The sequence below is a fragment of the Mustela nigripes genome, chromosome 1, assembly GCF_022355385.1.
Source record: "Mustela nigripes isolate SB6536 chromosome 1, MUSNIG.SB6536, whole genome shotgun sequence".
Classification (NCBI taxonomy): domain Eukaryota; kingdom Metazoa; phylum Chordata; class Mammalia; order Carnivora; family Mustelidae; genus Mustela; species Mustela nigripes.
In genome coordinates, this window is record NC_081557.1 from 78,648,624 (window position 1) to 78,670,275 (window position 21,652).

Consider the following 21,652-nt stretch of genomic DNA (forward strand, 5'->3'; position numbering starts at 1 on the left):
CAAGATTTGAACCCAAGGAGGGGCCTGGCTTCAGACCACTTGCTCAATCATGCTTTGTAGCCTTCGGGTGGAATTCCCTTAATAAATAATGCTTTATAAATACATAATGGACATAGAATATTGTGTTAGAAGTGAGGCTCATAGCCTGATTTCTGACCAACTGCCACTTCCCTTCCCCCATGGTTATAGGCCTTCAACTAGAAACTAATCCTTATTTCCAAGTGTTTATTAGATTTTCTATAAAACCTCTTGTGAAAACAGAAATTTAAAGGTCCTTTAGCCTCTACACATGGAGATTTTATGAAGTGTCTGCCTGCATAAGTCCCCCTCAACTGCCCATTCTACTCCATGTCCTAGAAGACAAAACCAAGGCTAGATCACACCCCATCTATTTTACCTCTGTTCAGGAACACCCAAACTTCTGCCAAAACAGACATATACCTTAGCCCCCTCTTCTTACTAAAAGATAAATAACTTTCACTATTAACAGCTTAGTATTATTCCCAATAAAACTTCCATTCACCCGGCAACTATTTCCTAATATATGCCACATTCCAGGCCATAATTTAGCCACTATAAAGGAAAGCAATAATGTCAGCAGCCTTAGGGATCTTATATTTGAGTGGAAGAGGCCATAAATAAATAATAGATGAATAAATAACAGACCTCTGTAAGTGTTAAGGGTGATGACAAAAATTAAACCTATGAGGGGAACAGAGGAGAGTGGGGGATGGTGGGATGGCTGTTTCAAACAGCATGTCTGGACAGTCTTTTTTGAGGATGGGATATTTGAGCACACACACAGATGCCATGAAGATCTAGCCATACAACATTGCAGTGGGTCCTGGTGGAAGAAAGAGCATTTCCTCAAGCAAAGAATTGATCTGGTGAGTCCAAGGTTCAGTCAATTGCATCCTTGTGAACGGAGCAGGTATGACAGAGGGAATGCCTGAGGGGTAGGAAGGCACCAGGCAATGAAATGTTTTCAGACCACTGATGTGTTTGCATTTCTTCTTGCACATTACTGGAAGGAACCATGAGGTTTTGAACAGAAACTGGTATAATTTGATGAAAGTTCTTAAAAGACAGCTTGAGCCAGGAGGCGGAGAATGGCCTCTGGTAGAGCAGCACGAAAGCAGGGAGACCAGATGAGCTGCTACTAGAATAATCTAAGAGGGAACTGATGCAGCTTTGACTAGAGAGGTGGTGTTTGAGATGGTGAAACATGGTCTGATCCAAGAGATATCTTAAAAGTAAAGGCAAACAAGATGTATTGGTAGATTAGATGAAGCATTAAAGAGAAAGTAAAAATAGGTACCTAGGTACCAGGTTTGGAGCCTGAGCCACTGGCTGAATGGTGGTCTCCATTCCTAGGATCGGGGCAGACCGGGAAGGAAGATCAAGGAGGTGAGTAAAATGGGGTTGGGATCAAGAACTTCAGCTGGAGGCATTGGGTTTGAAATGTATGAGCCATGATGGAAGGATGGAAGGAAGGAAGGAAGGGGAAGAGAAAATGACAGAAAAGAAAAGAAAAAGACAAGAAAAGAAATGGCTGAGACATAAAAGCAGAAATGTGGATTAGTGCTAGGATATGTGGTCTGGAGCTCCAACGGGAGAGACTGGTCAAGGCAGAGCACAGGGCTGCAGCAAGAACAGCCGTGGGGAATGCAGCCTCATGGCACACGCACTAGCATGAGTGGGGATTCAGGGAAAGATGGACAAAAACTGCCTGGAAGCCACAATGAGTAGCAAGGAGAATATCTATCCGACTTTGTGGCTCATGATATGCAGTACATAGGAGAAAAACAGCCATTGTCAACATGACCCTAGGAATGGAAATCATTCAGGACACAATCTCGTTTCAAGCGTAAGGAAAAAAGAAAAAAGGGAGAGAGAGAGAAAGAGGACATTTAGGAAAAAGACTGACAACCTAGAGATTTTGCTGGTGACAAATCATGAAGCTCGGACAGTAGAAAGGTTTGGAGGATTTGGAGGAAGCCTTCAGTTCTGATCACTGGAGATACAGGACTACATGGTAACAGTAAGAAGCTAGACGATACACACGACAGAGGGCGGGGGAGGAGGCTTTGGCTTCTGAGGGTCTGAGATCACTGAGAGATGGGAACATGTGGGCCTGCCCTGATGATGTCTTAGGAAAAAGAGGGTAGTGAGCTCTAAGTATAGTCCTACTCCACATCAGCCTCCTAGATATTTGTAATGGAGGGTTTGGGAGGTCATCGTGACTAGGAGAGGAAGAGCCAAGCCAAGAACATTCAGTGCTCTGACGCTGCCTCTATGGACTGAAGTGGTTTGTGTCACAGTGGGTAATGGGGTCCTTTATATATGATGATTACTTATGAGAACTCTTCCTTTATCATTTCTTTCTCCTAGTCCATTCATTTCCTGGAGCTGTTGTAACAAAACGTTACAAACTGGATGGCTTAAAACCAACAGAAATTTATTGTCTCACAGTTCAAGGGACCAGAAGTCTGAAATCAAGGTGTTGGCAGGGCCATGCTCCCTATGAAACCTATAGGAGAGAATCCCTTCTTGCCTTTTCCTACTGTTGGTTCACTGACCACCTTCAGCAGTCCTTAACTGACAACTGTGTAATTCCAGGCTTTGCTTTCATCACCACAGGGGATTCTACCTGTGTGTCTACTGTGTTTCTCCATAGCCATCCTATTACAAGGATGCCAACTATACTGGATCATGGCTCACCTTACTCCGGTGTGATATCATCTTAATTTCATTAATTACCTCTGCAACGACACTATTTCCAAATAAGGTCGTATTATGAGATACTAGATGTTAGGATTTCAACATTCTTTTTTCCTTCCTTCCTCCCTTCCTTCCTTCCTTCCTTCCTCTCTCTCTCTCTTTCTTTTTGTTCCTCTTTTGCTGGGGAGCACAATTCAACCCACAACACCAAAGTACTCCTCTTTCCAGTTTTTATGTACAAAAACGGCACCAAATTAAAAGGAATTTGCATGTATTCTCCATCTTACCATCTTCCTCATAGCTTCCGACTGGTTAGAATTATTTTGGATTGAGCTTTCCTGATGAGTTAATTTGTTCAAAGATGATTATTCTGAGTGTGAGTGCACTTTTCTACTCATCCACTCCATTATAGCCTGTTTGAAAGCCAGGGAAAATCAAGAAATTATTTTCACACAAATGTGTCTTCCTTTGCCTACATGTGGCCAAGAAAGCTTTATCTGACGGTTGATTTCAGTTTTGTCATTTTCCATCAGTCTAGTGGCTGATGCTTTTTTCATTAAAAATTCTATTATTAAAAAAAATCTATCAGCAAGATTGTAAGATCACTTCATATGTTCATTTTATAAGACAAATCTAAACCCCCAAATCTTTCTGAGCCAAAGCATCTCACACTGAGAAGAGAACAAGTTGGCCAAATATGCCCAAATAAGCCCAAATATCTCAATCATGTCAACCACAGAGATTTGGAAAAGCAAGATAAGCAAAGGGGGAGATTTCTATCTACAACTTAAATTAATTTGAGCTCCATGGCATACAGTTGAAGTGTAAAGGTCTGTTTTTTGTGCTTCCATTGGTGATTTCTGTGATCAGTTTCTAACACCAGGCATACCCGTCTTACCCCAGACTTAAACAGAAGAAAAATCCCAAATGCACAGAGATTTCTTTCTCAATTTTTACCATCACTGTTCAAGCCCTGATCTGTCCTCTTCATGCATAGGAGATGGGAACGAATGGAAAGATTCCAACAAATTCAAGCCAGAAGGACTTAAGCACCCCTCCCCCAGCTGACTCCAGTGTAATTATCATGGAAAAATCAGTCTTCCAAGAGAAAAAAGTCTACTAATCCTAAATCTACACATGAACTCCTGACCCCACTCTTTGTTTCAGAGAACCAGCCTCTGCAGAGCTGTCTATATGGCTTTTTTGGGCAGGAAAGTCATCTTTAGAGACATGAAAGGTCAGAACTTGCTATGCAACAATCCTGTGACGAAAAACAAAGAAATATTATTCTTATCACCCCCTGTCAGACGTAAAACAGTGCAAGAAATTATTTTAACTGAAGAAGAGTCCGAGGATCTAAACAGATATGTAAAGAAACACACAAGAGTACAATTAGGTTGGGTGGGGAGGCATTCCTCTCCTAGCAGATCTTTCACAAACAAGACCTGGCATAACAATCAAGGCGAGGCTACTTGGGTGTTTACACCACAACAGTTTATAATGAAAATTGCCAAATGTGTGAATATTATCTATAAATATACCTACATACACATGTGTACATATGTATATACATATGGAGAGAAAAAGAGTGATAGTTATACACTGAGCTTTATGTACATTATATCATTTTAACCCAAAATAAACCTTTGAGGTATATAATAACTGTTCTTTTTATATAGACAAATTAAAAACGTCTCCCAACTGCTCACAGACACAGTGCTTGAGTCAGGGTTAGCCAAATCCTATCCCCCGGTGCATTTTCTTTTTAGCATACCATTCTTGCTAGAATATGAGTTAGTTAGGTCTTTGCTGGAAGTCTTTGCCTCTATCAATAGCACTCCAATTACACATTCCTATTATCTCCTCCTTCTCCTCCTTGGCACACATGTGCAATTTGGAAATTGCATCCTAAACCAACCAATTCCCAATTTCCTAAAAACAATACCATTTGGCCATCTATATGATGTTAATTGTATTGTTTATTTTTTTATCAGTAATCTATTACACAGAGTGGAAAATCATCAACCTTCTCCCAAGGAAGCAAAGCAACCTCAAATAATGCAAAGATAATGTTTTATTCGACCCATCATTGGAGACTTTGAACCTAAGAGAATAAATATACTATTAACATTAATCATAATTGTTTTTCAAGATTCTCCCATCTTGAACGAGGCCAGTGGTCCTACTTCCAATAAAACTAAAAAGAAAGTCTATAGGTCAAGGTCTCAGCCACTCAGCCTCCCACTGTCAGGTATCTAGATATACAGGCTTGTGGGATCCTCATAGAACTGTGTTTCTACCTCAGTTTTTTTTCAGTATCCCAGGCCAGAGAAATACATGACAATGTGCGAGGATTTGCTAACTCTCTATGAGAGTGCCCAAGACTGCTGATCTCTGAAGCAAAAGGTTAGTGGGAGAACCTGAAATAGACTGACTCTGAACAAACATGTAGACTATAAGGCTGTGTAAGGAGAAGAAATTTCTAGAGGCCAATTGGGTCATTCTTTGTGTCTCTGTGTCATAAAACTTAAACTTTCCCATACCATTCCTAAAATACTTCAAGAAAACAGATTCTTGTGCTCCAAATTCACCTGGTTTCTAGAAGAAGTGCATCCTGGCAATGAAGCAAAGAAGGCATAGAATGAGAAAAGTCCTGTGGTACAAAAAGAGAACCAGCTTCAAGTCAGACAAAACTGGTTCCAAGTCCCAGGCTCAGCCACCATCTGACTGTGGGATGTGGAAAAATGGCTCATTTTTCTCAGTGCTCTGGTTTTCTGATCTGTAAAATCAGAATAATAATTGCACCCACCTGGCGGAGCAGCTCTAAGGATTAAATAAGACTCTGCTCGTAGAGCACTTAGCACAGAGCCTGATATAGTGAAAGGAGTTGTCCCATATGGAATCAGAGGTGGAACAGAAGGCTAAGAACGCAGGCTGCGGTGCCAGACACGACCAGCAGTGAGGAGCAAACCGGGAGATAAATGCTAGCTGACTGTCGTGAAGCTACTAGCATTCTGCTTCTGCCCTTAGTAGGAAAAGGTGGCCCTCTTTCAGGCACAGGTAGCCCTACGCTAGGGCTCCCAGTCAAGTTGGGAAGCATGGGCTGGGTATCAGGGCCACCTCGCTCTTCTGAAAGGCATCTTTGTGCAAGAATGGCGATCACTACCCTCATTATCTGTAAAACCAGGTGGCTCAACTCCCTGGTCACTGCAATTCTTTCAAACTCAAAAGAAACATTTCTGCAAGGCACCTGTACTTGTAGGTGAGGAGCGTCAGAGGACCAGGGCCCAGCCTGCCCCTCTGTGCTCTTCGCCAGGTTCCCGTGACAACCGGCATACTCTTTCTCCTTCTGCCCCATGCCTGGTTGGGTTTTTCATTTTCCCATTTTAGCTGTTGGCTTCTCAAAAGGCTGAGTGTGCTTCCAGGAGCCTCCCTCCACAACCCCATCTGTCCACGCTCTTCTGAGCCACAGTCCACCGGCTGGATGGCTGGCAAACCCCGGAGGTGAGCACAGAGTGGCCCATCCTGGGAGGAGGCAGTGCCGTCAGAACAGCACATGCTTCCTGAGTGGCATTGCTATTCTGAACAAGTTAACTCATCAAGAACGGATCGATAGTTATAGCACGAGACAACCACTGCCAGCGAATTCCACGTAGAGAGAAAGAAGGATGGGCAGAGAGGTGCCTTTCTGTGCCCCTCCGTATTTGGAAAATGCTAATGTCCTCGAGCTGCCCCTGGGGTTGAACACCTCATAGGAGAGGAGCATTTCTTCAAAGGCTTAAGGACTGGGTCCATAAGTTACCTGGCAGAAAGGAGACGCGTGTCATGGGTGTAGCTCTGAAATAACCGACAGATGACACAGCCCATCTGTGTCCCTGACAGAAAGACACCAGCCCAGTCACTTACGTGTGTTTGTAACTCCTCAAGAGCAACCTCACACAGCTGGGCGGCCCGGTCAGAAATGACAGTCAGCCAGGAACATGTCCAGGGCAAGGACAACACAAAACAACTCCGGGGAAGGGACAGAGAAGGGCAAGGAGGAGAAGGCGGTGATCTCAGATTTCCTGCATTCATTCATGGAACAACTACTTCCTGAGCACCTTCTGTCGGAGACCTACTGGTGACACAGAGCTGAAGCAGACAGAGAAGGTAACTCTTCTCCAGAAAATTACAGCCCCATTGGGAAAGACAGGTCATAAACACATAATCAAATATCTCAATAGGAAAACCTGAGACAGGAATGACTCCTCAGAAGAAACACAAACCCCAGATGGTATACCAGTGGAAGATGTGTGGAGGTAGTTAAGGCCAGGATGTCTATAGTCACCACGCAGACTTTAGTAGCAAAAACTAGGACCAAGTCATGTGCTGGCTACTGGGATACAATCATGAAGAAGGCATAGTTCTGCCCTCAAGAGGCCATGGACTAGCTGGAGAGACAAAGAGAGAATTCATCTGTTCTAAAGTGAAATCCTAAGTGTTTTACACGATGCAAATAAAGTGTGCCACAGCTTCCTATGTTTGGAAGGGCACTCTATGCATTTTCTCAAATATCCAAACACATTATTTTGTGCCCATGGAGTTGCTATATCAAAACTCAACTTCAATCATGTACATTCCTCAGACTTTTTCCTCTTAACTCATAAAAAAAAAAAAAAGCATTGTGCAATGGCAAAGCATATAGTCTATATAAGTGACTTACTACTTATCTCTGATACTGACTTATCAGTATCACATGGTGTCAATGAAATTGACATTACCACATGGTGTCAATGAAATAATTCACTTTAGTAACTGTTACCTTACTGGGAGAATCTACGATAGCATGAAATACATTCATCAGAATTGCCAAGCTACAGATGGACACTTAGTGAAGTTCTCCAATTGGTGACATCGACACAGCTGGGCACCTCAGTCTCTCCCACTCCTCAGTCCTTCTTCAGTATTCCCATAGAGGAGCCCAGTCGGGAAGCTCTTTTCTGACCTCACGTTCACATACGCTAACGGGCATACTCTACTTCACCTCTTTGCCTTAATCAGCTACCACTTTGCCTACATCCAGCTTTTTGAGTTGGACTCAATACCCCGGAAAGTCTAAGCCTCATGCCTTTTAACACTCCCAAACCCAGCTCAGAGCCATTCTTGTAAGGACCACTCAATAAGTCTTTGTTGGTGGACCACAGCTGTATTTTAAAATACATGATGAAGAAATGCAGCAAAGAGACAAATGGAATAGAGGCTGGGGGTTGTTTATATTTTGTTTTCATTCATTTTATTTGTTCAGGAAACATCTGGGAGCACACAGTGCTCATGATATTATACCGCAGGATCTCTGCTTTCCAAGCACCAGTTGCCCCCCAAAGCACGAGGAGAAAGAACACAGAAAGTTCAACAACATTGCAGTAGAGAATCTAAGCCAGAATGACTAGAGGACACTCAAAGTACTAGCAAGGTATTAGAACACAGAGTGCGGTGGGCAAAACGTGGAGCACAAGATCAGGGAGCAAGGTTCTGAGTTACAGCCCCAGCTCTACCCCTTGCTACTTGTGTGATGCTACCGAAATTCCCCACTCTGGGCCTCTGCTTCCTCAGCTAGGAAATTGAGAAATTAAGTGTATATCATAGAGTTGTTGGGAGCATTAAATGTTACGATGTACACAAAATACGTAACTGATCGTATCAGTAACTACGGTAACTGATCGATCACTGGGAATGCTATTCATCTTATTAACAGTGTTACTCGTCAACTGGCTTCAAAACTTCCTATCTACGCAACCTTAATCAAACCAAGTAAACTCTCCATGCCTCAGTTTCCTCATCTGCAAAATGGGGAGAGTAATAGCACCTACACCACAGGGTCTTTATTAGGGTTAAATGTTAATATTAGGAAGCTAGACAACAAGTGAGGTACTATGTAAAACAGAATTCTCCCTGACACAGAGCAAGTGCTCCCTAAACCTTGGTTAATGTTCTTATTAAGGCACCTCACCCTTCAAAAAAAAAATATATATATATACATAAGTATATGTGTGTATATATATGCATACAGACTACAGCAGGAGGCCAGAAAGGATGGGAGATTGCAAATTGTTTGCGATTCCTTTCAGGCTGTCAATGCCACAGCTGGATGAAAGGTTTCCCAATACCTCCACAAGGATCGTTAGTGCTAATTGGATGAAATAAAACATTTTTAAAAGTTTCCTCACATTAGAATCTGCTGCTGAAGCATTCGTTCTATGGGGACTAGAAGAGAACTTCAAAAAATAAAACTGGTGAGAACAAAAGCAGAATAACACAAAACCAGAGCAAAAAGTCCTCTGCTGGTTGAGAAGTAAACTACAAGCATGGCCCTTTCTGTCAGCCACCGTGAAGTGGAGAGAGCAGCCCTCCAGGGCAGAACAGAGGTGCTCAAGGGCCTCCCTAGTTGTATTCTGCGTAGCTTGGTGGCACGCTGAACAAAGATGGAGAAAGAAAGGAAAGGAAAGAAGAAGGGATGGAGGAAGAGAGGAAGGAAAAGAGGGAAGAAAAAGAAAAGATCCACATAAATACACAAAAAAGCAACAAAACAAAACACAAAAACAAAGAAACCCAGAGCCCTGAGCTGCTGGACAACTACAACCTAGAGTCAGGTTATGTGCAAATGTAGCAATTTTTGTGCAAACAAAATACATTCTGAAATTTCTATTTGCTTCTTTGCACACAGAATTACACAGTGCAGAGACTATGCCTGAGAGTTCACCCCAACATGGTGGCCCTCATTTGTTCCAGTGCATGGACCCTGAGAAGAATGAAGGTCATCCTGCAGAGCATCCTCTGTGCAAGGCGTCTGTGACACCTGCTGCCCAGTTCACATCCTACATCAGGCTCATGGCCAGTGGGTTGGTGTTAGTCACACCCTAGCTCCTCTAATCTCTGCTCTGTAGGGCTCCATCCACAGGAATGGTCTTCCTTCTGCATGTCAGTCAGACATCCAGTCCCAGGGACTGGCACAGAATGGCACAGAATGGCAAGGTCTGTCCTAGGAGAGCCTTTATGCCATGGCAGAGTTGGGTCTAAAGAGGAAGCCCCATCATATTCCACTTCCTCCATCTACACCCAAATAAGACCAGAGCAGGTGTCAAAAATGTAAGCAGACTTAGGGCCTGGAAGGGACAGGGACAGGGAAGCCCAGGCAGAGCAAGAAAGCCCTGGAAGGAAAGGTAAAGATAGAGAAGCAGCCAGCACATGATAATGCAATTTTAATGAGAAGCTGTTCCTAACAAAGGCCCATGCCCTGGCTCATCATCTGCTGAATTCAGCCACTTTCCGGAGTCTAGGTTCTCATGAGCCTTGGGGTCTCGCCTCTGGGGCTGAGACCCAATCCTGGCTCATCCAACCTCCATCATTGTTTATACGATATGAGACCATTGTCTGTTAGGGCCCCTTTACTGTTTCTTTTACACAAATCTCTACAGAGCTAACTACCTTCCACCTTCTCCTTGAAAATGCCATCCCATCTGCTCCTAAAATGTTCTCCATGTGAGAATGACTCTTTCTTATCTCCTGGGAACTACTGCGTGCAGCTAAGGATTAGGGACAAAGGGAACATCCAGAGAACACTAAATTCATCACTGCATTGTGGTAGGGCTTCATTTCTGTATCTCTCATCAAGTAGTCTGAAATCACAGCATTTTTAGAGCTCCATGAAATTCCCTTATAAAGCATATCTAGTAATTCTGGGGTGGGAGGCAGTTAGATATTTAACCTTTGTTCAAATATGTCCTGAAAGGACTTGGTGGAAGAGGTAGGTTTTCTGAACCAGTGAGTAATGAGAAATTCACTGGGGTCATGGACATTAGCTCCCCAAAGGCAGTGGAAGATGGGATGCTTTCCAAGCCCTGTGTGGGTCCTTAAATCACACACTTCCTTTGACAATGGTCTGACTGTCAAGTCCTCATCCTCAACATTTTCTGTCCTATGGGTATTTCCTTGAGGGTACCATCTATAAACAATGCACTTTTAGGAGAAGGGTCACCAGGGACAAAGGAATGGACACCAGCACCAAGATGATCTTTCCAAGAACCTTCATATGCAAAAGACAGGAATGTTACCATGTTGCCTTACAGTCAGCTTGATGGCCCAGTTTGAGAAACTTTATATAAGAAGGCATATTAAGAGGCAGAGAAATCATATCAAAGAGAGGCAGAGAAATCACTCTTCCCAGGAACCTTCTTAACTTCTACCTCATGCTGACTCTTTCTAAAATTCTAGAGAGTAAGATCCCCCATTATAATCATCATAAATTCTCTGTTACCCTCTTACGAGTGACGCAGTGTATAGACACCGGAAATTAAGTTAACATGTCAGTAGACAGGGTAATCAGGGACATTGACTCATCCCACCTTACACAAGACATAGCCAAGATTCTTCTCCTCCTCAGTTTCTGCAAGACTTAACCCCAGAAGCCAATCAGGACCCATCTCAATGCTGAAATCTGTCTGTCTATTCAGTAGGTGAGTTTTGCACATACTGCTTCAGTGGACAGCACCAAGAGAGAACAGCTAACCACAGTAAATTATATTTTCCATGGACAAATCACATACATCTCCATGACTTCAATCTCAGAAAGCCATGTTTAGGCAAGAATAAACATGTCCTTCTACCCACCAGCTCATAGTATGAAGGCACTCCAGAAAAGCTCAGATACAGTCCATGCCAGGACAAAACAGCAGCTCTGCCAGAGTACAGGAGCCCACTGGCAACTCCCCATGCCATGGGCAGAGTGAAGGCATTCACACGAAGCCACACTTGTCCTTTGGGACTCATTAACTTCAGAGATGACTGTTCACATCGAGCCCCCGCCAGGTCCCCAGTCACCATGGTCACCAGGTTCGGGCACACACAGTAACCAGGCCACTGTCCTCAATCCCGGTGACTCCCTGCCTCAGCCGCCTCTCACGCTTACCAAGTCTTGAGCCAACGAGGCCAGTTTTGGGGAAACAGATCATTTCCCCAACCTCTGAGCGTTTCCCTAACACCACCACGTTCCCGGGGCAGAGCATTCAGCTCATCCATGAATCTTGCAGCCCAAGGAACCAGCGACCTCCATGCCAGCTGCTCCGGAGCACACACCTGCACCCCTGCCCCTCTCCCCCAACAACCCATACATATCCTTGTCAGTTCATAGAAGAAAAACAGCTCCCTACCTGAGGGTGGCGCTCTCCCCCTGCCGGACCGTCACGTTGTCCATAGCTTTGGGGAAGGTGGCATCTCCGCTGCGCACGGGCACTCCTGTGGGTACAAGGAACAGCAGCCTGAGAGACACGACCACGAGGCACTTCCAGGGCAGGAACAGGTACCCACAGACCCCCATCCTCGACAGCCACAACTTCCGAGAACTCTGGCTGCGGCGCGGCACACACCCCCCCGGGCGAGCACAGGAAGTGGGTGGGGTGAGGAAGCGAGCTCAGGGACCCAGCAGTGAACTAGTGGCGACCGAGACGCGCGGGAGGAGAAAAGCGCGCAGACTCCTCTAAGTCTAATATTCCTCCCCCAAATCCGGCCTCGGGTAACCAATTTCCACGGAGGACAGCGAAGGGGGCTTCCTCGCTGCTGCTTCGGCCAGGGAAGATGGCCAAGAAAAGGGAAGCGCAAGGCAGGTGCAAAGGTGTGGGCACGTCTCAGGAGTCCCTTCTTCCCGTTAGCAGTTCTGACATGGCACTTTGGAGTGGAGTAAGCACTTTGGTACCATAAGGGGACAGAGGGTGGGTCAGATCCGGCTCCCCAGAGGTGGTCTGCAATTCCTCAGTTCGAACAAGGGGAAATCCAACACTTTATTTGTAAGTTTCGGAGGAAGGACCGCCGGCAGAAAAACAATCCGTAACAATAGCCAAGATGGAAAGTAGAGCACGCAGAAGGCGGCTCCGCCAAGCTTCGCGCGATCCGGATCCAGGGATCCTGCGGCAGCCTCCGGTCAACTTCCTCCCCGCCGAAATGCGCGCTGCAGCCGCTGCGATCCGGCGGGTCTCGGCAGGGCCAGGCGCCGCTGCGGTGACCGAGGCAGGAACGGCCCGGCTGAGCGCACCGCGGCGGGCCCTCGCTCGCTTCGTCGCTCGCTGGGGAAGGCGAGGCGCAGCCGGCACCGGAGCCGCGCGGACGCCACGCTCAGCGGCCGCCCCCGGCCTCCGCGCCGCCTTCCTCCCGGGAGCAGCCCCGACGCGCGCGGGCCCCGACCGCCGGGGTTGTCATGGCAGCAGCTCCATCACTGACCGCCACTTTCTCCTGGGCCAGCGGCGAGCAAGCGGGCGGACTGCGCGCTCATCCCGGCGGGCGGGCGCGGGGCGCCGGGCGCGGGCGCCCACCTTAACCCCTGCCGCGCCACGCCGTGGCAGTGCACCAGCCAAGGCGAGAAGTTTAACCATTTCCCCCTTTGAGAAGCTGTCACTTCCAAATTAAGAAGAAAGGCAAAGTTACCACACAATCTTAATAAGCCCAAGACATCTTAATAAGGGTCACAAACTAATTAACTAGGAAAGGAAAACCCTGCAGCATGCTTGCATGCACCTTTAAAATTATCAGATTAAATCCATTAGCATTTAGAGTAAATTTACAGTGTTCGAAGGATGTTTTAGAATAATCTAATTTTTATTCAGTGGTCAATGCCCACCCCACCAGCTCTCCACTTCCCACCCCTACCCCACCCCACGGAAGCTACTTTCCAGCACTGGACACTCAACATCACCATACTAAACAGAGATCTTCCATATATAAAATAAATGCAAACTCACAGAAGCCCCTTAGTATGTGAAACTGGCAAAAATGCATCAAAATTTTGGTCAAGTTCAGACACTCACTTACATTTTTATTCTTGTTTTGTCGACCTTAAAAGATGCTAGTCCTGCAAAAGTGCTCATTCAGATGAGTGTGAGCTACTTGCTTTATTTATACCGTGGACTCCCATGTTCCCTGGGTTTCACGGTTTTGCAAAGCTGATTTCATCTTAAGAGGTGTGTTTTTCAAAATCTTGAAACCCAGGGAAAAAACCTGGATTTGTCTCAGTTTCCGTCACTTCTCCACTCTGGCTCCTGTCAGTCCCTGCATACGTACATTTTAATTTCTCCCTTAAGTCTACCTCAGACCAAATGTGCATTTCCCTTCCTAGGTCTAACCCCTGAGCTGGGGAGAAACCCAGAGCAGCCCAGCCCACAGAGCAGTGCCAACATGAGCATACTCTCTTCTCAAGAACTTCCAGGTCTGAGGCCCCAACACTGACCCAGATTCTCCCAGGGGATAGAGAAGAGGGAACCAAAGGTGACTTTGTTTCTTCCTCCCTCTACTTTCTATCAGATTCAACAAGGAAGCTTGTTGAAGCTTGTTATTCAACAGCTGTTAAATAACAGAAACAATGTTCTTCCCAAAGCCATCCAGTGAAAACCAAAAAGATTGAATCATTCTAACTATAAGAGTTTTGGTGCCAGAGAAGTCCTTTCACCTTGCAGGTAATAACCACCACTTACACGTAGATATCATGTGTGTTAGAGGTGAAACAAGCATTTCACCCTCCTACTCTCTCCTCTAACTACTTTAGATTGGTAGGGATAGAGGTAGGGTGGGAGCCGTACTCCAGGATGACAAAGACATACTGAGCAAACGTGTTTTTCCTTTTTAATAGTTGACTAGAAACTGATCAACCAGAAAAGTTGGGAAACTTTACATTGAAGATCTCAATTAATCCATCATTAGGGTCATTTTTTTTCTCTTCCTCTCTGGTGACTTCTCTTGAGATTAAATTGTCAGGGAAACCCATCTGCTATTTTTGGCCAGCGGGGACTATTTGATGTATAACACCAAAAAAATCAATTGTCAACTTATGGCTGCAACAAATGACTTTACTATGGGGGGGGGGGCAAAAACAAACAAACAAAAAATGACATCTATGGAAACCAGGAGAGTTTTGTTTATATTAAAAAAAATCAAAGAAGGAGAACATATTTCTGCATCAGTGTATTCTTGCAAGACCCTATTTTATGTCCATTTTACAATGGGGAAGTTTGGAAGTAGTAAGTAAAGAGTGAGATTGTGTTTGCTGACTTATAGTGTGCTGAATTTGGGGTTCTTCTTTCCCTAAAGCCATGGAGTTAACTAAACGATCCATATATACATTTTACCTGTCCCTCATGCTCCCCCACCAACCCCTGTGTGTAAACACATCCCCACAGCCTCAGCTGGAAATAATTACAGTGGTTGGTGGGGAAGAGAGAGAGATTCCTTCTGGGCTTTGGAGTCATTTCCCTACAGTCTTGGAAATGGCAGGGATAATTCCTTTTATAATAAATTCTAGTCCTGGATCCTGCATCTAATTCCCAAGTAGGTACAAACGAGCATTAGTTTTTTGCATCTGGGAATGTGGATAATGACAACAACCAGCCTTCCCAAGGGACCTACATACATGATTAACTCTACAGGAAAATACTTAGAAATCCATTTAAGGTGGAAGATGCTTTATTAATATACTTTGCCTGCCACCACTTCATTATTATGACTGGGCAGAAAAATATTTCTTCATAGGGGTTCTTTAAGACATTCAGTTTATACCAGTCTGCATGCCATTGGTCTAAGACAGTAAAACCATCTTTGTCACTGGCCCTGAAGGGAGAGTGCTGAACTGTAGCATCAGGCAGGAAACTCAGCAGAGCTCGGGCAAGGCTCAGGGTGCAGAGAGAAAAACCACTTGGAACCTCCTACCTGCCCTCTGGGCCCAGGGACGCAAACTTTATTAAAAAATAGATGTTTAGAAAGTGGCGAAAGGCCAGAGATGACCATGCAGTTAACAAGGCAGAATCCATTTCATTTGGACTCCTTGATGAAGTTGTTTGAATAGATGAAGATCAAAATCATATGTCACCTCCCTGCCCATGCTCTAATCCCTAAATATAACCAACACTTAGTGGCTTATCTTATATCCTGTCTCGTGCTTCATAAAAACTGCTGGATTTATTTTATTTTTCCCAGCATATCCAAGTTAATGAAAAAGGGATGACAGTCAGAGCAATTTCATTATTTGTGTTCTTTAGAGAAACAACTTCCTTTCTGCCTCCTGGAAAGCAGTTTCCTAACAAGAGCCCACCTCCACCTTCTTCCCCCCACTCCCCGTCTCCCTCTCCTTCCTCCCTTCCCTCCTGCATACACATATACTGTACACATAAATCAACTTGTCACATCTTGTGTCTGTGCTGACAGCTGTAATTGCTTCAGGTTATAAAAATATCTATAGGACAATGCCTTTCAAGCACTCTCTCTCTCTCTCTCTCTCTCTCACACACACACACACACACACACACACACACCAAGCAAAAGAAAACAATCATACTTCCTATAATGATCCTTTGACTGCAAAGGGCGAGGGGATCCTGCTGTTCAGACCTTGGAGATCTGGCAGGCAGGTGAGGAGACAGAGATAGAGACCTCTGGCAGCAATAGCATCTGCACACTAAAGCAGAGTTGGAACAGGAAAGAAATTCCCAGTGATAGGGAAACTGGTGGCATGGTTGTTTTTGTTTTACTCTGTTACCTACAGCAAACAAGCCTGGGTTAGCTACTAAAGAGCCATGAATATTCCACACACACACAAAAGACCAAAAGAAGAGCACTAGCTTAAGAAATGCCAGTTCTGCTTCTCCTTCTCTAAAGAGGCTAAAGGCCCCCCTCTCCTGGTGGAGATTCCAAATAGGAGCACAGGCGGGAAGATGAGAAATGCAGGGCAGTTAGTGTGGCTTGGCACAGAGCAGACATTGAAAAGTTTAATCAGAAAGGGTAGTGTGGGTCTGGATAAAGAGCTACCTCTAGGGGAGCAGGGGTGGGCTGGACTCTGAAAAAAATGCATGCCATTCTTTTCCACCTATATGAATATAAGATCAAAATAAAATCATTGTTCATCTGGGCTAGAGTCCAGCATGTTACGATTTCAACAGAGCAAAAGAGCAACTTGAAGAAGGGGAAGAAGCCTCCGAGGAGAAAAAAGGGGTCACAAATAGAGAGAGGAGAAAAGGAGAGCAGGAAGAAGTGGCAAAGGTTAGGCTATCTATGGACTTTGAAAGCCACGCACCTTTCTAAGAGGTACATGAAGGGGAGAGATGGTCAGAAGAATAATCGGTAGGTAGACAGAAAAGGAAGGGAGAGCACAATGAACGATTAAAATCAAAGTACCTTGAAAGCAAAAGCCAGATGCCCGAAGGGGCGCGTCCCATTCTACCGTGGGGCAGAATTTTTCCTTACCTAGGTTTTGGGTCAGAATAAGAATCACAGAATGATCTGGTCAGAGGGGACCTTGGAACATACTTCGTATAACCCACTTATTTCATAAAGTGGGGGATTGAACCCAGGAGGGAAGGGTCATTATCATAAGGACATAAAGGTCATAACTGGTAAACCAGATCGACAACTCAGGATGCCTGGCTCCTGTTCCGGTAGAGCTTTCTGCTACACGTATCGGGTAAGGACACTGTTTCAGAGCTAACGAATAAAATATCTCCTTTGGCTGCTACACCTGTGGGCAAGAGAGAGCACTACCAAAGAACGATACTACTACTGCTCAGAATACCGCTGGGTATCCAATTATTCAATTGAATTCAGTGCATTCAGTAAACATTGACAGGTAGATTCTGAGCTCTTCCGATGCAGCAGGAATCTTGCTGGAGTTAGTGCTACAAGAACAAAAGACACAATCCCTGCCTTTGATTTGCTTATAGAGCTGTTAAGTTTGACAGTCCTCTTATTTTTATTTGCATTCATGACTTTTGAACTTACAATGAACTCAACCCCCTGCTCCCTCTGAGTCCTGAGAAGATTCTGATTGGCTAAGAGAAGCAAGCTAGAATACACCTCTTCCTTGGAATCCATTTGACCCATCAGCTTGTGCAGATTTCCAGGCACTGACCATGGTTTTCCAAGCTTCATTTAAAGTGACATTAGGAGAGGAGGAGGTAGACTCGAGGATTTACAAACATAATTGAGAAATGCCTGTACTACAAACAGGTGTATAACAAACAGGTGTTTAGTGCACGCTATATCCTAGCTATGGACTAGGCAGTGCACTTAAGCTGTACCCTCATAAAGCACACGGTCTAATAGGGAAGATAGACATTAAAGAAATAATTTTACAAAAGAGTAGATCCGGTTGTGATAAGGAGGACATGAGAGAATGGGTCTGACAGAAGGTTCTCATGGAATCTGGAAGATGAGGAAACGTCCCCACAAGAAATGATTTTAATCGGGGACTTGATTGGGCGGAGATGAAGGAGGCAGGTGGTGTGGGCAAGAATCTCGCTGTGGGCAGGCTGAACAGAAGCCACACAGCCCAAGACCAGAAGGAGCATGGACAGAATCTCCCTTTCATATTCTCAAGTTGTTCTCATTTAAACTAAGGACTGGGGGCACCTGGGTGGCTCAGTGGGTTAAGCCTCTGCCTTCGGCTCAGGTCATGATCCCAGGGTCCTGGGATCAAGCCCCGCATCAGGCTCTCTGGTCAGTGGGGAGCCTGCTTCCTCCTCTCTCTGCCTGCCTCTCTCTGCCTACTTGTGATCTGTCTGTTAAATAAAATCTTTAAAAAACAAAAAACAAACAAAAAACAACTAAGGACTGGTACATCTGACGTACTCTGAAAACATCTGACTCTTCCAACACTCTGCATTCATTTGTTTACTGATGTTTTCAGTACATATTCATCGATGAAGAATGAACCATGGGCTTTGGAATCAGACAGACTAGAAGCCAAACACTCATCATCTTCCTCACTAGCTGTTGTGACCTTGACTTTGGGAAAATAACTTCATTTGCAAAATAAAGGTCATCGTGGTGCCTATCACAAAGTGGTTGTGTGATGAAGAAATAAGACTGTAGATGTAAAGAGCGCGACAGGCCCGTCACACACACAGTGGGGGTGAAAATGCAGGCATCACTGTGCTGGGACTGGCCGGAACAGAGGAGCGCCGGGCCTGATCTTCAGAGAACCCAGGGGCAGCCCACTGAGCACAGGCCTGTGAACATCACCAGCACACATATCCTGAGAGGTTTCATCACACAGACAGCAGACATTTCATGCTGAGATGTGGTCATAAAAGGGAAGTAGCTTAGCCTTCAAACCAGGACAGGAAGAGGGTGCCCCTCCAGCTCCCACCAGAGTGTCTCAGCGTCAGTGTTCTACAAAAGCAACAGGATGGAGGCTGTGGGAAACAGCCTGGGCTTGAGAAACAGGCTCGGGCTTGCTCTTCCTGTGGCAGCCTGGGAACTTTGATCTGTTGCGCTCCCACATATGAGTGAAACGTAGTGAAAGAACCTGAACAAAAGACGAGACACCTCCATCCCATCATTAAGTGAGCAGTCTGCTCCGACTTCCTTCAGCTCCTTCCACTCCTTCCATGGACTCTTACGCCCTTCTTTGTTGCTGTGTGCCTGAGGGCTGAATTCAAAGCCTCCTCAGACTCATCATTTGATAAGATCCTGTGCTTGCCTCATCTTTCCTAATTCCTGCCATTGTACCTCCCAGAACCATGTTTCAGGATTAGCCTCATTATTTCTGTAGAAAGGAATGAGGGGTCCCTGAAGACATCCCTCTACCTGCATAAGCATACACCAGTTCTGGTGGTCACCAGAGGCAGCCCTGCTAGAGTCGGGTTAGGGTTTCTCTGAATGACAATCTCAAAGCCCCCAGCTTGGAACTTACCAACCCAAGTTTACTGTCAGAGAAACTTGGCTTGCCTCTACCCCTGAATCCCTTTCTCCCCAAACAACTGCTTTTTACTCATTTCTCTCTTTAAAGTTTCCTCTGCATTTTCTTTAGTGGTTTTACTTCTTGCTTGTACCAGCCAAGAGCAGCAACAGAAGAGAAAAAAAATTGCTCAAAAAGATACAATGTCAGTTGTACTTTTTACTGGAGGGACATTATATGACTATAATTTTGCAAACAAAGGATATGGGTTCCCGTTTCAACTTGGGCCATCATTAGGTCACTTTAGACAAGGCATTTTTTTGAATTCTTGGTTTCTTTTTCTGAATTTTTAGTGGCCAAGAGAACCTGCATCTTCATGCTACATGCTTCTTTGAGAAGATTTTATCCTCCTAATGCATCTAAATGGGTTAATGCCCTCTTAAAAGTTAACTCCTAAGTGGTGATGCAACATGGGGGCTTAAGTGGGTAGGAGAAGAATAAATGAAACAAGATGGGATTGGGAGGGAGACAAACCATAAGTGACTCTTAATCTCACAAAACAAACTGAGGGTTGCTGGGGGGAGGGGGTTTGGGAGAAGGGGGTGGGATTATGGACATTGGGGAGGGTATGTGCTTTGGTGAGTGCTGTGAAGTGTGTAAACCTGGTGATTCACAGACCTGTACCCCTGGGGATAAAAATATATGTTTATAAAAAATAAAAAATTTAAAAAAAAAAAAAAAAACAAGACTCAAATGGGAAAAAAAAAAGTTAACTCCTAGAGTATGATGAGGTCTCCATAGTGGGGGTACAGGGTATTGCCTGCCACCTGCTGGCTGCATGTGGAGGCTCAAGTTGCTTTCTCTGCTTCGCAAGGAAGAGTTTGGTTTAGGTGACTTCCAAGGGCCCTTCCAACTCTCATAGTCTATAGTTTTAATGCTTCTTGACACTACCCTCAAAAGCACTTTATCCTTCTTATTCACTTATCAGTCCTTCCTGGGGAGAAAAAGCCCTCCTCCTCACGTCCTTCCTCTCTCTCCTGCACCAAGGTATGCACTTCACAATTCAGAATGCTTTGAAAAAAGTAATAAAAAGAGCTGCCCCGCATCTAAGGCAAGACGATGGCAGAGCCAAGATGATTAAAAGTCTTCCGATAAAGGGTTTCTTTAAGGAAAAGAAAATCCCACAATGCAACCAGCAATGTTAATCTTCAATAAATACGTTGTTAATATTTAACTGGCATTTATTTAAACTTACAGTAACTGTCCTATTAAATCTAAATTAATTGCCCATTTGGGAATCTTCCCCTAAAGCCTAGCTGGGACATGGCTGTCTAGATCATAGTCTATGCTAGGCATCCAGCCATAAAAGAGAATATTTAAGCCATCCTTTTAAGACTACACTCTTAGAATCTCATGGTTAGAAGGGTCTTAGAGGTCAACTCAACTAGTAAGTTTTATACCCTGTGTCTTTTGACTTTGGGGGGGCCTATTTTCCCCATCTCTGCGTTAAGAGCTTATTGTGTGTTCCCTTTATCTCTATCCCTCCTCTTCTTTTTTATTTTTAATTCCTCTCTCTCATTTTCTTTCCTTGCTGTTAGAATTGTTTTTTCCTCTTGGACTTCATATATGAGATTCATTTTGCTGTGTTTCTGTCTCAATTTCTCCTCAGTTTCTTAGGATAACCATTTGGGATACTTGGCAAATTCTACATACACACATATAGATGTATACATGCAAATATATGCATATAAATGTTACATGTATCTTATGTGTCACAAAGACCATTTTATAATAACTGTTGTATACACAAGACTAAGAGCTGTGAAATAATCCCTGAGTCACACTGCTTTACAAGGGGCAGTGAGAGTGTAATTGGGTAGAACTGATCTTTGCTATCCCTGAGATCAATCAATATTTTTTTTATTATAAATGTGGTCCTGGCTGAACTTCTGGGATGTTATTTTGCTTTGACTGTAACACATTTACAACATTGCTACATCACACACACACATCCACACACTCACTCACTCACTGGTTTCAGCAAGTGCATTTACTAGAGCAACCTGTGGATTAAAAAGAAACACCTAATCAGATGGGTTAGTGTTCAAGCTGAGTTAACTTTCCTCAAGAAGTGGGACGTGATGGAGATTAAAATAATTCACCCAAAGGTTTCTAAAGGTTTAAGTCCCTGAGTTCAATTTGTGAAGTCCTCACTGCCTTACAGGGGCCTGGAGAGGGGGTGGTGGA

At 44.5% G+C, this 21,652-nt stretch overlaps 1 protein-coding gene across 8 annotated transcripts in view; it reads right to left on the reverse strand.

Annotated features, from left to right (window-relative positions):
* The window catches only part of NTM (neurotrimin), a 932,320-nt gene that overhangs the window by 387,194 nt on the left and 523,474 nt on the right, over positions 1–21,652 (reverse strand). For 4 of the 8 annotated variants that reach the window (XM_059413613.1, XM_059413659.1, XM_059413668.1 and 1 more), the window contains one exon: positions 11,907–11,991. In XM_059413613.1, the coding sequence (XP_059269596.1) occupies positions 11,907–11,991 (85 nt within the window). Of the gene's footprint in view, positions 1–11,906; positions 12,833–13,557; positions 13,655–21,652 lie in introns of those variants that run through there. The other 4 variants (XM_059413651.1, XM_059413630.1, XM_059413621.1 and 1 more) reach the window with 2 other exon arrangements.